Source organism: Scyliorhinus canicula, chromosome 16, assembly GCF_902713615.1.
Source record: "Scyliorhinus canicula chromosome 16, sScyCan1.1, whole genome shotgun sequence".
Taxonomy (NCBI): Eukaryota; Metazoa; Chordata; class Chondrichthyes; order Carcharhiniformes; family Scyliorhinidae; genus Scyliorhinus; species Scyliorhinus canicula.
Genome location: NC_052161.1, coordinates 71,489,763 through 71,506,836, shown reverse-complemented (window position 1 = coordinate 71,506,836; position 17,074 = coordinate 71,489,763). Strand labels below are relative to the sequence as shown.

Sequence of the window (17,074 nt, the reverse complement as noted above, 5' to 3'; positions counted from 1 at the left end):
TCCTCTGAATTAGAAGACTGTGGGTTCAAGTCTCACTCCAGAGAACTGGACAAAATCTACGTGACAGAAGTGGAAGAGGGTGAGTGAAGCACACTTTGAGACAGAAGCAGCCAGAGTTAGAGGAAAGATGAAGTGACACAAGTGAAGTTAGGGTGAGGGGGATAACCAGAAATGGAGAGAGAGATAAACAGATGTGGAGAGAGAGATAAACAGATGTGGAGAGAGATGCTGATAGTTTTCGATGGTGCATGAACTGGATTTAAATGTTTTCTATTATATGTTTTCTATTACATGTATTCAGAGATGAAAATGTTACACAAGTAAATTGCAAATAAATCTAGGCTGACCCTTTTATGTTCTACTGAAGGAGCATTGCACTGTTGGAGATGCCATCTTTCAGATAATACCAAGGTCCTGACTGCACTGTCAGTTGTTTCCAAATGTTGTGGGGAGGCAAAATAATAGTGTTTGCTAACAAAAATTTATTAGGGAAATCAACAGTTATTCTTAGGAACTCTTGAACTTATATAATGCAGTACAATATAGCAGACTAGAAAAGGATAATCAAGCATTAACATGCTGATGTGACAAAATGGACACAAACAATGCTAACTGAATGTTGACATAGCACCACCTGCAAAGAGTCAAATTAAGGGTCAACACCTGTTTTCAGTCTAACTGGTTCATTGTGACCATAACAACTTGTTTTTGGGACATCATCTGCAAGTAGTCAGGATAAAGGTTAACAACATGTTTTCGTAAATCAGCCCATGGGCCAGACACATGTATCGATTCTAACACCAAGAAAGGAGGTTGGGGAGAGGTCCATAGGAAGATAAAAGTAGACAATACTCACTCTGCCTGAGTGCACACCTGAAACTTGTTTCATGTATTTTAACCAGGTACTGCTTGATGGAACCATCAATTCACCAGACACGTGTTTCCGATGTGAATCTAGGCTTTAATCGACTTACTTCAGAGCCAGCCTGTTACCTGTCGATGAACTCGTAGTGAACTCAGGTTGACTCTGGTCAAGGGTATTTATACAGCTGCACTAGGGGGAGGAGTCGTAGGCGAAGACAAGGGTGGAGCCCAGTACAAGTTCCTGAGTGCTCCCAGCGCTACTCTCCCTAGTGGTAGGATAGCGCTACTGCTATGTGAATTAACATATATACATCTATATTACATTCACCACATTGCTCAAATGTAAACACTATCTTTGCCTACGCGACCTGCACTGTATAAATTTTATTTAATTTCTTAAGTTGAAGATCCTTCTCCGAGGTTGTTCTCTCCCAATGTGTTTGCTAATAAACAATCGTTCTGTACCTGATTCTCTTTGGGTTATTTCATGGGAAAACACAACACCAGATGAGACACTGTGTGGCCTCCAACAAAAGACAATCAGGCGTGATCTGGAAAGAGCAACCATTGAGAGTTGTTCTGAGTGTTCGAGTAACTCTGTGCCCCTCCCTGGTTCTGACAGACTCCCTCTTCCTCCAGAGGAAATATGATCCCAGTATACAGAGTCCTGTGTCCCGCCAGTGAGCGCGCATGCTTGCACATTCTTTCCCCAAACTCACTTAGTGGGCGGCATGGTGGCTCAGTGGTTAGCACTGTTGCCTCGCACGCCAAGGACCCGGGTTCAGTTCCAGCCTTAAGTGACTGTGTGGAGCTTGCACATTCTCCCCGTGTCTGTGTGTGTTTCCTCCAGGTGATCTGTTTTCCTCCCATAGGCAAATCGTGCAGGTTATGTGGATTGGCCATGCTAAAATTGCCCCTTAGTGTCCGAAGATGTGCAGGTTACATGGGGTTACAGGGATAGGGTGGGGGCGGGCCCTCATAGGGTGCTCTTTCAGAGGGTTGATGCAGACAAATGGGCCAAATGGCCTCCTTCTGCATTGTACAGTTTTTATGGATTCTAATTCCATTGTGCTAGTACCTCTGACTATTAACTCCTTACCCAAAGCTTAGCTATCACAGAACGTTATTTCACACATCAGCCCATAATCTCACTGAGTAACCCTGGACTCCAACATTCTCACATCCTAACCCATAAAACTAAGACAAGAGCAAAATACTGCAAATGAATAACTTCCCAGATCTGGTCTCACATTGTCCTTAGCCACTTTTCCCCAGGTTGCAGCCCACCCATTTCTATGCTCCAACCTCAAATTCTTTTTTCCTCCCTCAGCTCAATTTATTTCCTCCTGTCATTGTGGAAATGAAGCAGTAACCTCAAGATGGATCACCTTCATATCTGACTGATCACCAACAGATGGAGCAGTTTTACTTTAAAATTTATTGGACTGAATATATAATTTATTTCCAGATGCATTTTCAGTAAAGATCCATGAATACAGGCTTGTTCAGAATAACATGCCGAGGAAAGGAAAAATGTTTGTGGGGGTGGGTTAGTTCAGTTGGCTGCATGGTTGATTCATGATGCAGAGCGATGCCATCAACACGGATTCATTTCCTGTACTGGCTGAGCTTATCCATGAAGGCCTTGCCTTCTTCTCAACCTTGCCCCTCTCCTGAAGTGTGGTGACCCTCAGGTCAAATCACCATCAGTCAGTTCTCTCTCAAAAGGGGAGAGCAGCCTATGGTCCTTGGGGTTCAATGCGACTTATACTTTCCATTGTTCAGTAGGCGTGCTCAGCAGCAGGAAGCCAAGCATTTGCTCTAATTTTTTCAAGGAAAGAAAGATTGGACTTAATATGTCTCTTAAAAATGCCTCAAAAGAACTTCACACACAATTAATTAAAATGAAATGTGATGAGTTTTAGTGGCCAGAATGGTATGTATTAACTGAGGCAGGCTGACAGGGGCACATTCTCTAATTTGATGAGAACAAGCTTCTGCTGAATTGCTTTACTGATTGATCATGCATCAATTTAAATCATACTTACCACTGATGTTCTCCAAAATTATTTTTAATAGAGTCATGAAGGTAGATGTTTGCAGCATTGTAAACTTCTGCTCTTTTGTCCAACAAAAGCCAGAAACATAATAATCTAAGAGGATGCCTTCTTTCATGCAGTTCTGGTAGTGTTTGAACTCTAGAATTTCTGCCAATGTTCTTTAATGAAGAGACAAATAGAGAAGATACAATATATTGAAACAATATTCCACAGGAAACAATTTCATGGGTAACGTACATTTTAAAAATACAATTCATCGGAATTCAGCTCAATTGAATAACGTTGAATGATGTTGGTAATACACCACCATTGTTCAAATGAAGACTTTTGATAGGTGAAAAGTAAGGTTGTTCTATGGTTTTGAGTTGGGTGAAAGTGAGAACAGAAGCAAAAAGAAGGTGCATTTATTTAATGTAGATGGTGTAAACCTAAAATAAACACAACAAATGCGGTATATACTTAGCATGTCAAGCAGCACCTCTGGAGAGAAAGAGTTAACGTGTCAGGGTGATTAGCTGCTGAGAGGTCATTGGCCTGGAATGCTAACTCTGTTTCTCTCCACAGATGCTGCCTGACCGACTGGGTATTTCAGGTATCTTCTGTTTTTCTTTATAATCTATTTTGGGGAAGCTTGATGAGAGATTAATGTTGGTCAGGACTCTGGGAGAACAGTCTCACTTTTCTTCAAAAAGTGTCATGGGACCTTTACATCTGCTGGGGAGAGCACGGCCGAACGCCATCAGCCTCTCCCTCCCTTGGTCTAACACCTTGTCTGAAAAACACTTGGATCATACTCTTTTAGGATCATGAACCTAAATCTCCTGCACGTGACCTGAATTCATAACTTTTTGACCCAGAGGTGAGAGAAATAACTAATGTGAAGCAAAAACAAAAACATTCCATACTTACCAATGAAATTTGGTCAAAGGGTAATCCAAAATTCTGAAGTAGTTTATATTAAAATATTTAAATATAGAACAATTGACAGAACCAATACCTACAAACAATGAGAGAAAAAACACTTTGTGCTTTGTAATCATGGGCTGCTATGAAGAAAAGGTGGGTTGGGTACAAGGGGGAAAAGATGGGTCAACCAAAGCCAGAATTCCCAGGTGTTGAAAGAGGTGGACAGCACGATGAAACAGAAAAAGGGGATATATGACAGATGTTCAGTTACTAACCGAATTGAGAATCAGGCTACATATATAGAAAATAAAGAGGGGAAGTGAATAAAGAAATAAAAGGGGCAAAAAGAGAGTATGAGAACAGAATAGCAGCTAACATAAAAGGGAAGTCATAAATCATCTATCAGCATTACAAACGATAGTAAGAAGAAGGATAGGGCTAAGGGACCAAAAGGATACTAACAAGCAGAAACCCAGGGCATGATGTACTAAATAAATGTACTAATCAATTACTAAATGAATCTTTACCAAGGAACAGAATGCTGAGGGAACAAGGTGTGCCTAAAAGTTGTTTGTACTTGATAAATCACCAGGACCAGATGGGATATCTCTGAGGACACCGTGGGAAGCAAAGGTCAAAATTTTAGTGGCAATACCGCAATCTTTCCATTCTCCTTGGATGCTTCCAGACGACTGAAGAATTGCAAATGTCATATTCTTGTTCACAAAAGAATGGAAGAGTAAATCCAGCAATTACATTTTAACCTTGGTGGTGGGAAAACTTTGAGAAACAAAATTAACAGTCCGTTGGACTAATGTGAACAGGCCCTTTGGCGGTTAACTGCCGGCTTGAACGGAGAATTTGCAGACGTTTTATGACGAAAGAAATTGGCGCTGACCCCTCACCGATTCCGGGACCGGTGAGGGGCTGGCGGCTGCACCGGATGAAACTACCAGCCCCCATGCCGAAAACGGCCAGAGAATGGTTGGGTCCCTGGTCGTGCAAGAGCAGGGCGACGACTTGCAGCGGTCGCGCTGAACAACATGGCGCTGGCCGTGCGCGGACCTGACCCGCCATTCACGACCCACACCAGTCCCCCCAGCCCACGTGGAAGCTTTCCCCTCATAGCCTTATAAATTTTTCATTTTTATCCAATTCCTTTTGCAAGCTATCACCAGTCTTACAGGCAGTATATTTCTGATTGTAACAATTTCCTGAGTAAAACAATTCTCAGCTATTCCCTGGATTTCTTGACATTTAAAAAAATCTGTGTCCTCCCATTACCAACCCTCCTGCCACGAGAATTACTCCCCATCTGCTGTATCAAAACCCCTCAAATTTTTGATCACCTCTATTAAATCTCCCCTTAACCTTCTCTGATTTCAAGAGAATAATCCCAATTTTTCTAGTGTCACAAGCTCAGTGAAACTCCTCCCTAATGTAATTCTAGTAAAGCTCTTCTGCGTCCTCTCCAAAGATCCGATATCCTTCTGGTGCCCCAGAATATGAGGGATTAGATTTAACAACTTGTAAAACCAAGTGATTAGCTCATTTCCCTGTAACTTATATTCATTCAGCTTTTATTCTTTGTTACAAATACGGTACTTTACTTTAGTGGCATTTATTTGTGCCCTGTTATACTTCAGATTTTAATGTGCACTGTGATATCTTACACAAAATGCTAATGGTCATATATTCAACATAACCCTCCACACTTCAACCAAAGATTTTCCACATAGAATAAAGTTTAAAAAAGATTGAAGAACATCCTCAAATGCCTTTATACATAGCTCATAATTACTAAATAAATGATTAAAGTTTACTTTTGTGTGGTACCAATGACGTTTTGGAGCAAATGCATGTTTATGTTCTGAACAACCAATGTTATAATGTTCTAACCAATGTTATAATCCAAGAGTATAATTATGCTCGACTCAAATTGAAAAAGTAATATAAACACTACCATATGACAAAACCACAAGTGAAATTATTCAGAACTCCAGCTGGCTTCCTGGAACAGTTCCTCATTCCAGAAAATACAAGGGCAGTTCATCTGGAAGGCAGTTTATATTCCAAATAATTTTTCTGGTAGGAATTTAGAAAATTCCTTGATAAAATACTGACATCTCAACACCTTGTATATAAAATTAGAGGGGTTCCAGCCGACAAGATAAAATTTATAGGAACATAAGAACAGGAGTAGGCCACTCAGCCCCTTTAGACTGTCCCGCCTTCATGGTTGATCTGTGGCCTAACTCCATATTCCTGCCTTGGGCCCACTTCCCTTAACATCTTTGCTTAACAAAAATCTATCGATCTCAATTTAAAATTAACAACTGTTCTAGTTTCAACTGTTGTTTGTGGGAGAGTTCCAAACCTCTACCATTCTTTGAGTGAAAAAGTTCTTCCAAATATCTCTTCTGAATGGTCAAGCCCTAATGTTTGGACTATGCCCTCTAGTTTTAGAAACTCCAACCAGTGGAAAGTTTATCTTAATCTACCCTGTCTTTTCCTGTTATTACCTTGAATACTTTGATCAGATCACCCCTTAATCTTCTACATTCTAGCAAAAACAGGTCTAATTTGTGTAATCTCGCCTCTTAACTTAACCCTTTTAGTCCAGGTATCATTTTTGTAAATCTACTTGCACTCCCTCCAAGGCTGAAATATCCTTCCTAAGGTGTGGTGCCCAGCACTGCTCACAGTGACTCCAAGTGGAGTCTAACCAGGGTTTTGTATAGCTGCAGCATAACCCCTCTGTCTTTATATTCCAATACTCTACACATAAAGGTCACCATTCCATTCGCCTTTTTGATTATTTTCTATTTTGACAAAGGATCATCTGAACTCGAAATGTTAGCTCTTTTCTCACCCTACAGATGCTGCCAGACCTGCTGAGATTTTCCAGCATTTTCTTTTTGGTTTCAGATTCCAGCATCCGCAGTAATTTGCTTTTATGATTATTTTCTGCACTTGTTCCTGGCATTTTAAGGACTTATGCAACTGAACCCCCAAGTCTCTTTAGACATCCGCTGCAGCTAAACTCTTTCCATTTAGAAAGTACTCTGCTCTATCCTTTTTTGGTCCAAAATGGATAACTTCACATTTGCTTATGTTAAATTCTATCTCCCACAATTTTGCCCATTCACTTAGTCGTACAATATCGCCTTGTAATTTTATGCTCTCGTCTAGGTAGTCTGCAATGCCACCTAACTTTGTATCATCCGCAAATTTGGATATATTACTTTCTATGCCATCATCCAAGTCATTGATGAATAGTGTGAATAATTGAGGCCACAATACAGATCCCTGTGGCACACCATTAGTCACCCCCTGCCAATTTGAGTAATTACTCATTATTTCTATTCTCTGTCACCTGCCACTCAACCAGTTTCCTAACCACGTCAATAATTTTCCCTCAACTTCTTGGGCTTCCATCCAGTCTCTTGTTAACAGTCTCTTGTGTGGGACTTTATCAAATGTCTTTTGGAAGGCCACACAAATGGACATTCCCCTGTCCACTACTTTAGTCAAAAAATTCATTAAGGTTAGTCAGGTATGACCCTCCCTTCAGAAACCCATGCTGGCTCTCCCTGATCAACCAAACCTTTTCAAGGTGTTCAGTTTCCCCATCCCGATTATAGACTCCAGCAATTTCCCCATCATAGACATTAAGCTAACAGGTCTGTTAGCCGTCTTATTTTCTCTCTTGTATTGCTTTTCCAATACTTGGAGATTTTCCTCTGTGAATATGATTTTAGCTTCACCTTACCCTTGGATGTGTTGTTATGAAGAAATGCAACAAATGGACAAAACATGAAAAAGGTAGTTTTACTGTTTGAGAAATCCAACAGCTTCAGAATAAACCTCAGACCCCCACCCCCCAAATCTCTCCTCATCCCTTGGTAAGGTGTCCCACACTAATGACTGCTTAGTTGAATATATTGTTGTGGGTCAATTTTAACCTCCCTCATAATGGATGAGTGTTAAATGGGAGGGAAGGGGGGGGATTTAAAAAAAATGTAATCGCCAAACATAACCCCAACGCACCTCATCAAACTGCTGATGGGTGGAAAACAGCATAAAATAAAGATAATACGGTCCTGCAGTGAAATTCAGCAAAAACCATGGGCCCTTGAGATCCTTGGTTCCCCCCGCTCCCTCCTCCCTACCTTCAAAGCAATCTCTGACTGAAAGGCATTTGTTCATTATAATTTTACATGACATATTTTATGGGCTTAACTCAGTAACTGGAAAAAAAACAATGTGATGAAAATTAACAGCTGACAAGAAAAAACATTGCTCAGAAACTTTCAACCCAATTTCATTGGTATTTTAGTGCACAACTTTCTTGAATTGATATTTTGAAGCCGCATGTTGCCAAAGAACACACTGGGATTTAATAGTGTGCAGAAGGTACACTATGCCACAATATAATAAGCTCAATGGACCAGGTTTAACTGACCTTGCTTATTTTTAACTTGAATACCTTTAGAGATGGGCAACAAATGCTGGCCTAGCCAGCCCACGTCCCGTAAAAATGAATCAAAACAAAAATGTGTTCATTTGATTTCCTGTGAAATATTGTGACTGAATTGGCTTCAAGAGCCTCGTAATAACATATATATTTTATATTCTAATAATATTTGGCATGAAGAAAATATGCTTCCAATTATATTCTGGACTTGATACCTCCTATTCATTAACTGGAGGAAAACATCTTTCATTATTTGCCCATTCCTAATTCTTGACAATTCTACTCGCTCTTCCTTATGCTTCCATTTTCCAGTGAGTGCAGCTCTAGTTTCAAATAGAAAATAACGCTAAACGTTCAGTGAAATACTTTGCCCCCAATAACGTACACCAATAGGAATAATGTCAATTAGTAAATATGTAAATATGATAATGGAAAGGCAAACATCTGATGTATAAGAGCACTCTTGGGATTTCTTTATGATTTCTTTCTCTCATTATCCAAGGGTTGCTTATCTTGGCTCAGGTGATTTCATAAAATCAGAATGAAGTAGAAGAAGCAGGTCCCAAAAACCACCTCAGCTAGTTCAGGGATTGGACCCACACCATCGAAGTTTTCAAGCACAACATTCTAACCAACTGAGTTTACTGGCATCTACATTTAGGAGATTATTTATGCTTTAAATGTTGGTGGATTTTCAAGCTGTTACCAAAGCATCTGAATTTATAATTTTGAGAAATCCCACTAGCTGCATCTATTTCTATAGCTCTGTAGCTGTGACTTTTTTGGTTATGTTAAATTTTTACAAACATCATAGTTATCGGCAAAGGACCAGACTAATGACTCAACTGTATAATCATATGGTTGCGAGATGCAAGGAGGTCGAGGTGACAATATTGGGGAAATAAGCACATCATTGAAAGTGGCAGGACAGATGCAGAGAACTGTTAATAAAGTATACAGTATCCTGGGCTTTATTAATCGGGCATTAAGTTATACTGAACTTATACAAGACACTAGTTAGACCTCAGCTGGAGTATTGTGTGTATAGTTCTGGGTGCCACACTATAGGAAGGATGTGAACAAATTGGAGAGAGTGCAGAAGAGGTTTACAAGAATCATTCCAGGGATGAGAGACTTCAGTTATGAGGAAAGATTGGTGAAGTTGGGACTGTGCTCCTCGGGGAGAAGACGGCTAAGAGGAGATTAGATAGAGATGTTCAAAATCATTAGCGGGCTAAACAGAGTAGGTAGGGAGAAACTGTTCCTGCTCGTAAAAGGATCAAGAACAAGAGGGCATAGATATTAGTTGATTTACAAAAAAAGCAAATGTGATGCGAGAAAAAGCTTTTTCACATAACGAGTGGTTTGGGTTTGGAATAAGTGCATGGATGTGTAGTGGAGGCAGGTTCAATTGAGGCATTCAGAAGGGCATGCTATGATTATTTGAAAAGAAACAATGTGCAGGGTTATGGATCACAGAACTTACAGTGCAGAAGGAGGCCATTTGGCCCATCGAGTCTGTACCCTATCTCAGCACACATCTCCATCCTATCCCAGTAACCCCACCCATCTTTTTGGACACCAAGGGCAATTTAACGTGGCCAATCCACCTAACCTGCACATCTTTGGACTGTGAAAGGAAACCGGAGAACCCGGAGGAAATCCACTCAGACACGGGGAATAAATGAGACTCCGCACAGATAGTTTTTCAAGCCTGGAATCAAACCTGGGACCCTGGAGCTGTGAAGCAACTGTGCTAACCACTGTGCTACCATGCCTCAACGCAGGCACGGGAAAAGGCAGACACTAAGTCTTAATGCCAAAAGAAAAAATGCTGGATAATCTCAGCAGGTCTGGCAGCATCTGTAGGGAGAGAAATTAGCTAATGTTTCGAGTAGAGATGACCCTTTGTCAAAGCTAAAAGACATAGAAAGTGGGAGTTATTTATACTGTAGGATGAAGGAATGAAAGATGAGTCATTGCTCCAGAAACCAAATAAAAGAGTGCCAATAGCCACTGAAACCACGGGAAAAGAGTACTAATGGCAGTCCACAGAGAGAATAAAAGGTTTGAAAGGCCAAACAGCAGAGAAACTAAAATCAGAGGGTAAGCTGTGAAGATGTAGATGCGGGAGGAGGGGGGCATGGGTGGGCAACATTAGCTCTTTTCTCCCCCAACAGATGCTGCCAGACCTGCTGATATTTTCCAGCATTTTCTCTTCTGGTTTCAGCTTCCAGCATCTGCAGTAATTTGCTTTTACTATGTCATGATGCCCATTTTGGAGTCAGTGCGTCAGACATGAATGGCCTCTTTTGGCACCATAACAATTCTGCGACTCTGTGAAGTACTGTACAGAATCTTCCAAAGCAATTTGTTTTTGTAAAATGTTTGCCAGCTAGATGTAATTTTGCGTGAAAGTCCATCATGATAAAAGTTTTCAGGTTGTCCCTCAATGGGTTTAGTACTTACTTCTGAACTCCATCCACTGTCAGTTGTACAAGATCATCCATTTGAGAAGAAGAAATAAATTTCCAGGCCAGTGAGTTTACATTTTCTTTCACTTGGACGTTTTCAGCCTGCATAGTAAACAACAGTGTGACTCGCATTCACCCATAATCATTCAATACAATGGGCATCTGAATTTTTCACCCGTCAAGTGTGTGCACTCGGAAGCAGACCGAAACGTGTTCCGGTAACGGTCGGCCCACAAGTGCAATTTCACACTGGCTGGCCAATTAATGGCCATTCAGTGTGAAACCCGCTCTTTGAAAGACTGACCACTGCGAAGAAGGACAGGAAAAGGGCGGATACCAAGAGTAGGGAGGGTGCGTGCTGGTGTGTCTACTGTGCTCCTTCAGGAGGACAGTCACTGTGGAACTGTCTCAGGGAGCTGCTGACCCGTGAAAAATAAATATCGACGTTAAAACTATGCCACAAGTGTCTCGGCAGCACAATCATACACAGACCTCAGCCTCCATACACATCTGTAAATTTTATTTCAGCCCAAACATTTATTCTGCCCTGGATCGAGGTTGCAGCTAAAATATAAAGGTTGCCCAGGCAATTGGCTCGCCCCCCAACCATAAAATCAGACAGGTCGTTTAAAATTGCGTTCAATTGGACTCTTAATGGACCAAATTGCCTGCTTGATTGTCAACGGGCGCTCTTCCGACTTCTTGCATGCATCTACCGACCAAAATATTGCACAATGTCCCACCATTTTCTCCCATGATTTCACGTGCTTACAGGTTGGGTGCGCGTGTTCCCACCCAAGCAAACTAAAATTCTGACAGTAGATTTATATGCGACAAAAACAAAGAATTCTCAAACCATGTCAGAGACCTCTTCTATTTGCATTATTACATTTTTTCTTTCTGTAACTTCTTTCTTATCTTTGCTCGCATGAAAACAGCACTGTGCATGATCCCACCGGCAATTTATAGAATCCCTACAGTGCAGAAGGAGGACATTTGGCCCATTGAGCCTGCACCAATCCTCTGAAAGCACACCCTACTTATGCCCAATCCTCCACCCCATACCGGTAACCCCACCTTGGGGCAATTTAGTACAGCCAATCCACCTCACTGGCACATCTTTGGACTGTGGGAGGAAACCGAAGCACCCGAAGGAAACCCACATAGAAACGGGAAGAATGTACAAACTCCACATAGACAGTCACCTGAAGTCAGATTCGAACTCGGGTCTCTGGCGCTGAGACAGCAGTGCTAACCACTGTGCCACCATGCTGTGAAATATAAGCTGAGGCTGAGAATGACAGCTAGTTATTTGAGCATGGGGCCATTGTGGTTGAGTTCAATGCTGTTTTCATCCTTAGACAAGAATCACTAAATAACGATCAGAAGCACAAAGCCAGTATGATTTCCTGCCTTGCTAAGAGTTATGAAGGTTAATTGTAGAACCCCAACACAAATATTACTATCGCCCCTGCTAACACAGCTCTCGGGTTCAGTCAAATCCTTCCTAGATAATACTATATACATCTACCAATTAGGAGGTCATTAAACCCATTTTGTCTATGCCACTATTTGCTAAGTAATCCTAAACTACATCCACTCCCCCCCCATTGCTCTCCCCCCATTGCTATAGCTGCAAAGCGTTCATGCACCGTTACACTTGCGTGTGAAAGTAGCATAAAAATTGTATTAAGTTTGCTCTTATCAAAATATTAATACAGTAGTACTGTTATGACTGGCAAATTCCGGTTATGACTGGCAAATTTATAACATGCAACAATCACATTTCCGCTGTAGTAGGTGCACAAGATTAGAGATGCAATGATAAGCTCTTGTTTAATGTATTAAAAAATGCGAATACAAAGTGAGAGAAAGTACAGTTACTGGTTAGGAAGGTATATTTGAAGAACAGACTTATTCATGTGGAATATTAAAGAATTTGGTGACAACCAATCATAATAAATTATTTTATGTGTATGTCCTGAGTTTATTAACTTCACAAAAGTGTTGATGTCACTATTTCCTGCTCTGTATTCAATGTGTATTGAGCTAGCATACTACAGCTGTTAAATAAAATTAGCACCCACTTTACTGCAGAGATTGAAAATGAAGGTAGGCACACTTCAATAATATTTTCCAGTGTGCGGGTACACGCACACTGAATGAAAATCACATTGATGATAATTGGCCAGTTATTTATTTCACATCTGGGCCACACTGGAGATAAGTTTTTCAATAAAAACGTATTTATATTTCACAATATTACTGGGATGAATTATATTATATTTACATATACGTAGTCTTGGGACTCTTTACAAAAATGAAAGTAATGGTTGCTTAATTCAATCAATATTAGAACACTTTAGGGGATAAATTAAGGCCTGATGGGATTTATCCTAGGATTCTCTGGGAAGCCAGGGAAGAGATTGCTGAGCCTTTGGCTTTTATTTTTATGTCATCATTGGCTACAGGAATAGTGCCAGAGGACTGGAGGATAGCAAATGTGGTCCCTTTGTTCAAGAAGGGGAGTAGAGATAACCCCGGTAATTGTAGGCTGGTGAGCCTCACGTCTGTTGTGGGTAAAGTCTTGGAGAGGATTATAAGAGATACGATTTATAATCATCTAGATAGGAATAATATGATTAGGGATAGTCAGGTTTGTGAAGGGTAGGTCATGCCTCACAAACCTTATCGAGTTCTTTGAGAAGGTGACTGAACAGGTAGACGAGGGTAGAGCAGTTGATGTGGTGTATATGGATTTCAGTAAAGCGTCTGATAAGGTTCCCCACGGTCGGCTATTGCAGAAAATACGGAGGCTGGGGATTGAGGGTGATTTAGAGATGTGGATCAGAAATTGGCTAGTTGAAAGAAGACAGAGGGTGGTGGTTGATGGGAAATGTTCAGAATGGAGTTCAGTTACGAGTGGCGTACCACAAGGATCTGTTCTGGGGACGTTGCGGTTTGTCATTTTTATAAATGACCTAGAGGAGGGCACAGAAGGTTGGGTGAGTAAATTTGCAGACGACACTAAAGTCGGTGGAGTTGTAGACAGTGCGGAAGGATGTTGCAGGTTACAGAGGGACATAGATAAGCTGCAGAGCTGGGCTGAGAGGTGGCAAATGGAGTTTAATGTAGAGAAGTGTGAGGTGATTCACTTTGGAAAGAATAACAGGAATGCGGAATATTTGGCTAATGGTAAAATTCTTGGTAGTGTGGATGAGCAGAGGGATCTCGGTGTCCATGTACATAGATCCCTGAAAGTTGCCATCCAGGTTGATAGGGTTGTGAAGAAGGCCTATGGTGTGTTGGCCTTTATTGGTAGAGGGATTGAGTTCCGGAGCCATGAGGTCATGTTGCAGCAGGAAAGGCTGATGGACTTGAGGTTGTTTTCGTTAGAGAGAAGAAGGTTAAGAGGTGACTTAATAGAGGCATACAAAATGATCAGAGGGTTAGATAGGGTGGACAGTGAGAGCCTTCTCCCGCAGATGGAGGTGGCTAGCATGAGGGGATATAGCCTTAAATTGAGGGGTAATAGATATAGGACAGAGGTCAGAGGTAGATTTTTTACGCAAAGAGTGGTGAGGCCGTAGAATGCCCTACCTGCGACAGTAGTGAACTCGCCAACATTGAGGGCATGCAAAAGTTTATTAGATAAGCATATGGATGATAATGGCATAGTGTAGGTTAGATGGCCTTTAGTTTTTGACTTCCCATGTCGGTGCAACATCGTGGGCCGAAGGGCCTGTACTGCGCTGTATCGTTCTCTGTTCTAAATTAAGTCAAATCTATTGAGATGAAATGTCATTAGGATTTTGTGAGAAAGATGGAATGAAGAAAGTCAACAGTGATGAAATTATGTTGAAAGTTAAGAGGAGAGATGAGTAGAAGAAAAGAGGGGAACAGTGAGGGAACAGAGGAGGGGAGAAACAGGGATAGTGTGAGGAGGGGAGGGGGAAGAAGAGTGAGAAAGGAGGAGTGAGGAAACGGAATGTAACGGTGCTGAATAAGGGAAAGGAACAAAAAAGGTAGGGGAGAGAGGTCTAGCATCTGAGTTTTACCTGAATTACTTGTATTTAAACTAATTTGTGCTGCTCTTTTCCTTCAGTTGGAATTTGTTGACTGGCTTTGGGCTACTTCAGAGTTCAGCATTTGGCTTTGAGCACTATTACTACATGGAGAATTCCCGGAGGTTTGGCTTATAGATTGACAGTTTCATCTTTTGAAATGCTACAATTGTCCACTGCAAGCTGTGGATGAATAAGAGTATGGGACAGCACTGAAGGAAGCCATCTGACAATCGTGCCTGTGCCAGCTCTTTGAATGAGCTATTTAATTAGCCCCATCTCCCTCTCATTTCCCCATATCTCTGTCAAGTTATCCCATTTACAAATTTATCCAGCTGACATTTGAAAGTTATTATTGAATCTGTTTCCACCACCCTTTCATGGAATGCATCCCAGCTCATTGCGCATTGGATTAAAAACGTCTCCTCTTTTCACCTTGGTTCCATTGACAATCACTATGAATTTGGGTCCACTTAAGTTTCTTCTTTATTACCATTCTAGTAAATCTCCAAGGCCTTGGCATTCCTCCTAAAGTATATAACTTAGAATGAAACACGGTACTTAGCTCGGGCCGATGCAGTGATAAGTAACTAAAATCAAGGATGCTACACCACCAAACATAAAGCCATCTTTTCCAAGAATGCAACTAACTCCTCGCCTCTGGAGATCTTCCCTCCACATCATCCAATCTCACATACCCTCAACCATGGACATCGTACCTTCTCCCCAAGATCCACAAACTGTGCTGCGCTGTCGAGCTACACTTTCAGCTTGTTCCTGTTCCACAGAATTGATTTATCATCCGTCTCCTATCCTTACTTCTCTTGTCCAGGATTTTTCCACCTCATCTGTGACTCTTCCAATGGTCTCCATTATGTTAACAGTTTCCAATTGTCTAGCCCTAACTATGTCCCTTTCACCATCCATCTCCAACCCCCACTAGGGCAATCTGAGAGCTCTATTGTTCTTCCTTAAACAGGAGCCAAATCGTCCCCATCCACCACCATCCTCATCCACCTGGCTTAGTTTGCTCTCATATTGAAATACTTTTCCTTTCATTCCACTTACTTCCTCCAAATAAAAGCTGTTGAAATGGGAAACTGTCCTAACCATGCTTGCCTTTTGTGGGGTATGTAAAACACTCCTCATGCCAGTTCTACTCAAGTCCCCTCCCATACCCAGTTTCCAGTATAATCAGACTGTATTGGAGCAGTTTCTGGCTCCAAGCTCAAATTGGAAAATTTGACCAACAATTTCCACCTTTCCCTGGTCTATTTCCAGCTTTTTCCTTTGCTTTTCTGTCCATATTTCTGAAGGTGGGCTGTGGCCCAATATTTACTATAAGTGCACTACTACTAACGTTATGACAACATCTTCACATCCTGCTTCTCATAAGGGCTCCATTCAGTTTAACACTTTCTACAGCTTTTTTCTTCTGACACCACTTTCTATAATAGTGCTTCTAATATGTTTTATTTTTTCCTCAACAAATGATTCTCCTCCCCCCACCCCACACCATGGTTGACAGTGTATTGACAGTATGTTTCCTACATTCTGCTCTTACCCCTTCCCCACTCTCTCAGAACCATGATTGGGTTCTCTTTGTCTTTATCTTCTACCCCAGCAGACTCCACGTTCATTTGACCATCCTCTACCATACCTACCCCCTTAAGTGTGATGCCAACACACACAAATATTCATCTTCCCTCCCTTTTCAGTATTCTGAAAGGACTTTTCTCTCTGTGGCATCTTGGTACACTCCACAATCACATCTAACACTCCTTGCCTTTCCCAAGGCACTCTCCCATTTAAATACAGGAGATGCAATACTTGCCCTTTTATCTGTTTTCCCTACCATCCAAAGCCTCAAACAATTCTTCCAGGTGAAACAGTAATTTACCTGTATTTTGTTCAAGTTAGTATATTGCTCACAATGCAGTCTCCAGTACATTGAGGAGACCAAGGCGCATTGGGGAGACCAAGGCACATTGGGTGACCGCTTTGCAGAACACATCTCGTCAATTGGTAAGCTTCTGGTCACCTATTATTTCAATTCTCTACCCTACTCCACTTTGACCTCAGACACGATTCAATGCTCAACACAGGTTTGTGGAATAGCACCTCATCTTTCAAGTCTTTACAGCCTTCCAGACTCAACAATGGATAAAACAATTTGAGATCATAACTTCAGCCTTGCTTTCTTCTGGTGTTGTTTCGTTCTTGTTTTTG

At 41.3% G+C, this 17,074-nt stretch overlaps 1 protein-coding gene across 1 annotated transcript in view; it reads right to left on the bottom strand.

Moving 5' to 3' along the window:
* Positions 1-15,772, bottom strand: part of cabcoco1 (ciliary associated calcium binding coiled-coil 1) — a 147,834-nt gene extending 132,062 nt beyond the window's left edge. The window contains exons 1-3 of the mRNA XM_038774024.1: positions 15,665-15,772; positions 10,777-10,883; positions 2,913-3,082 (exon numbers count right to left, since the gene is read on the bottom strand). Of these exons, the coding sequence (XP_038629952.1) occupies positions 2,913-3,082; positions 10,777-10,883; positions 15,665-15,772 (385 nt within the window). The remainder of the gene's footprint in view (positions 1-2,912; positions 3,083-10,776; positions 10,884-15,664) is intronic.
* Positions 15,773-17,074: the final 1,302 nt, after the last annotated feature.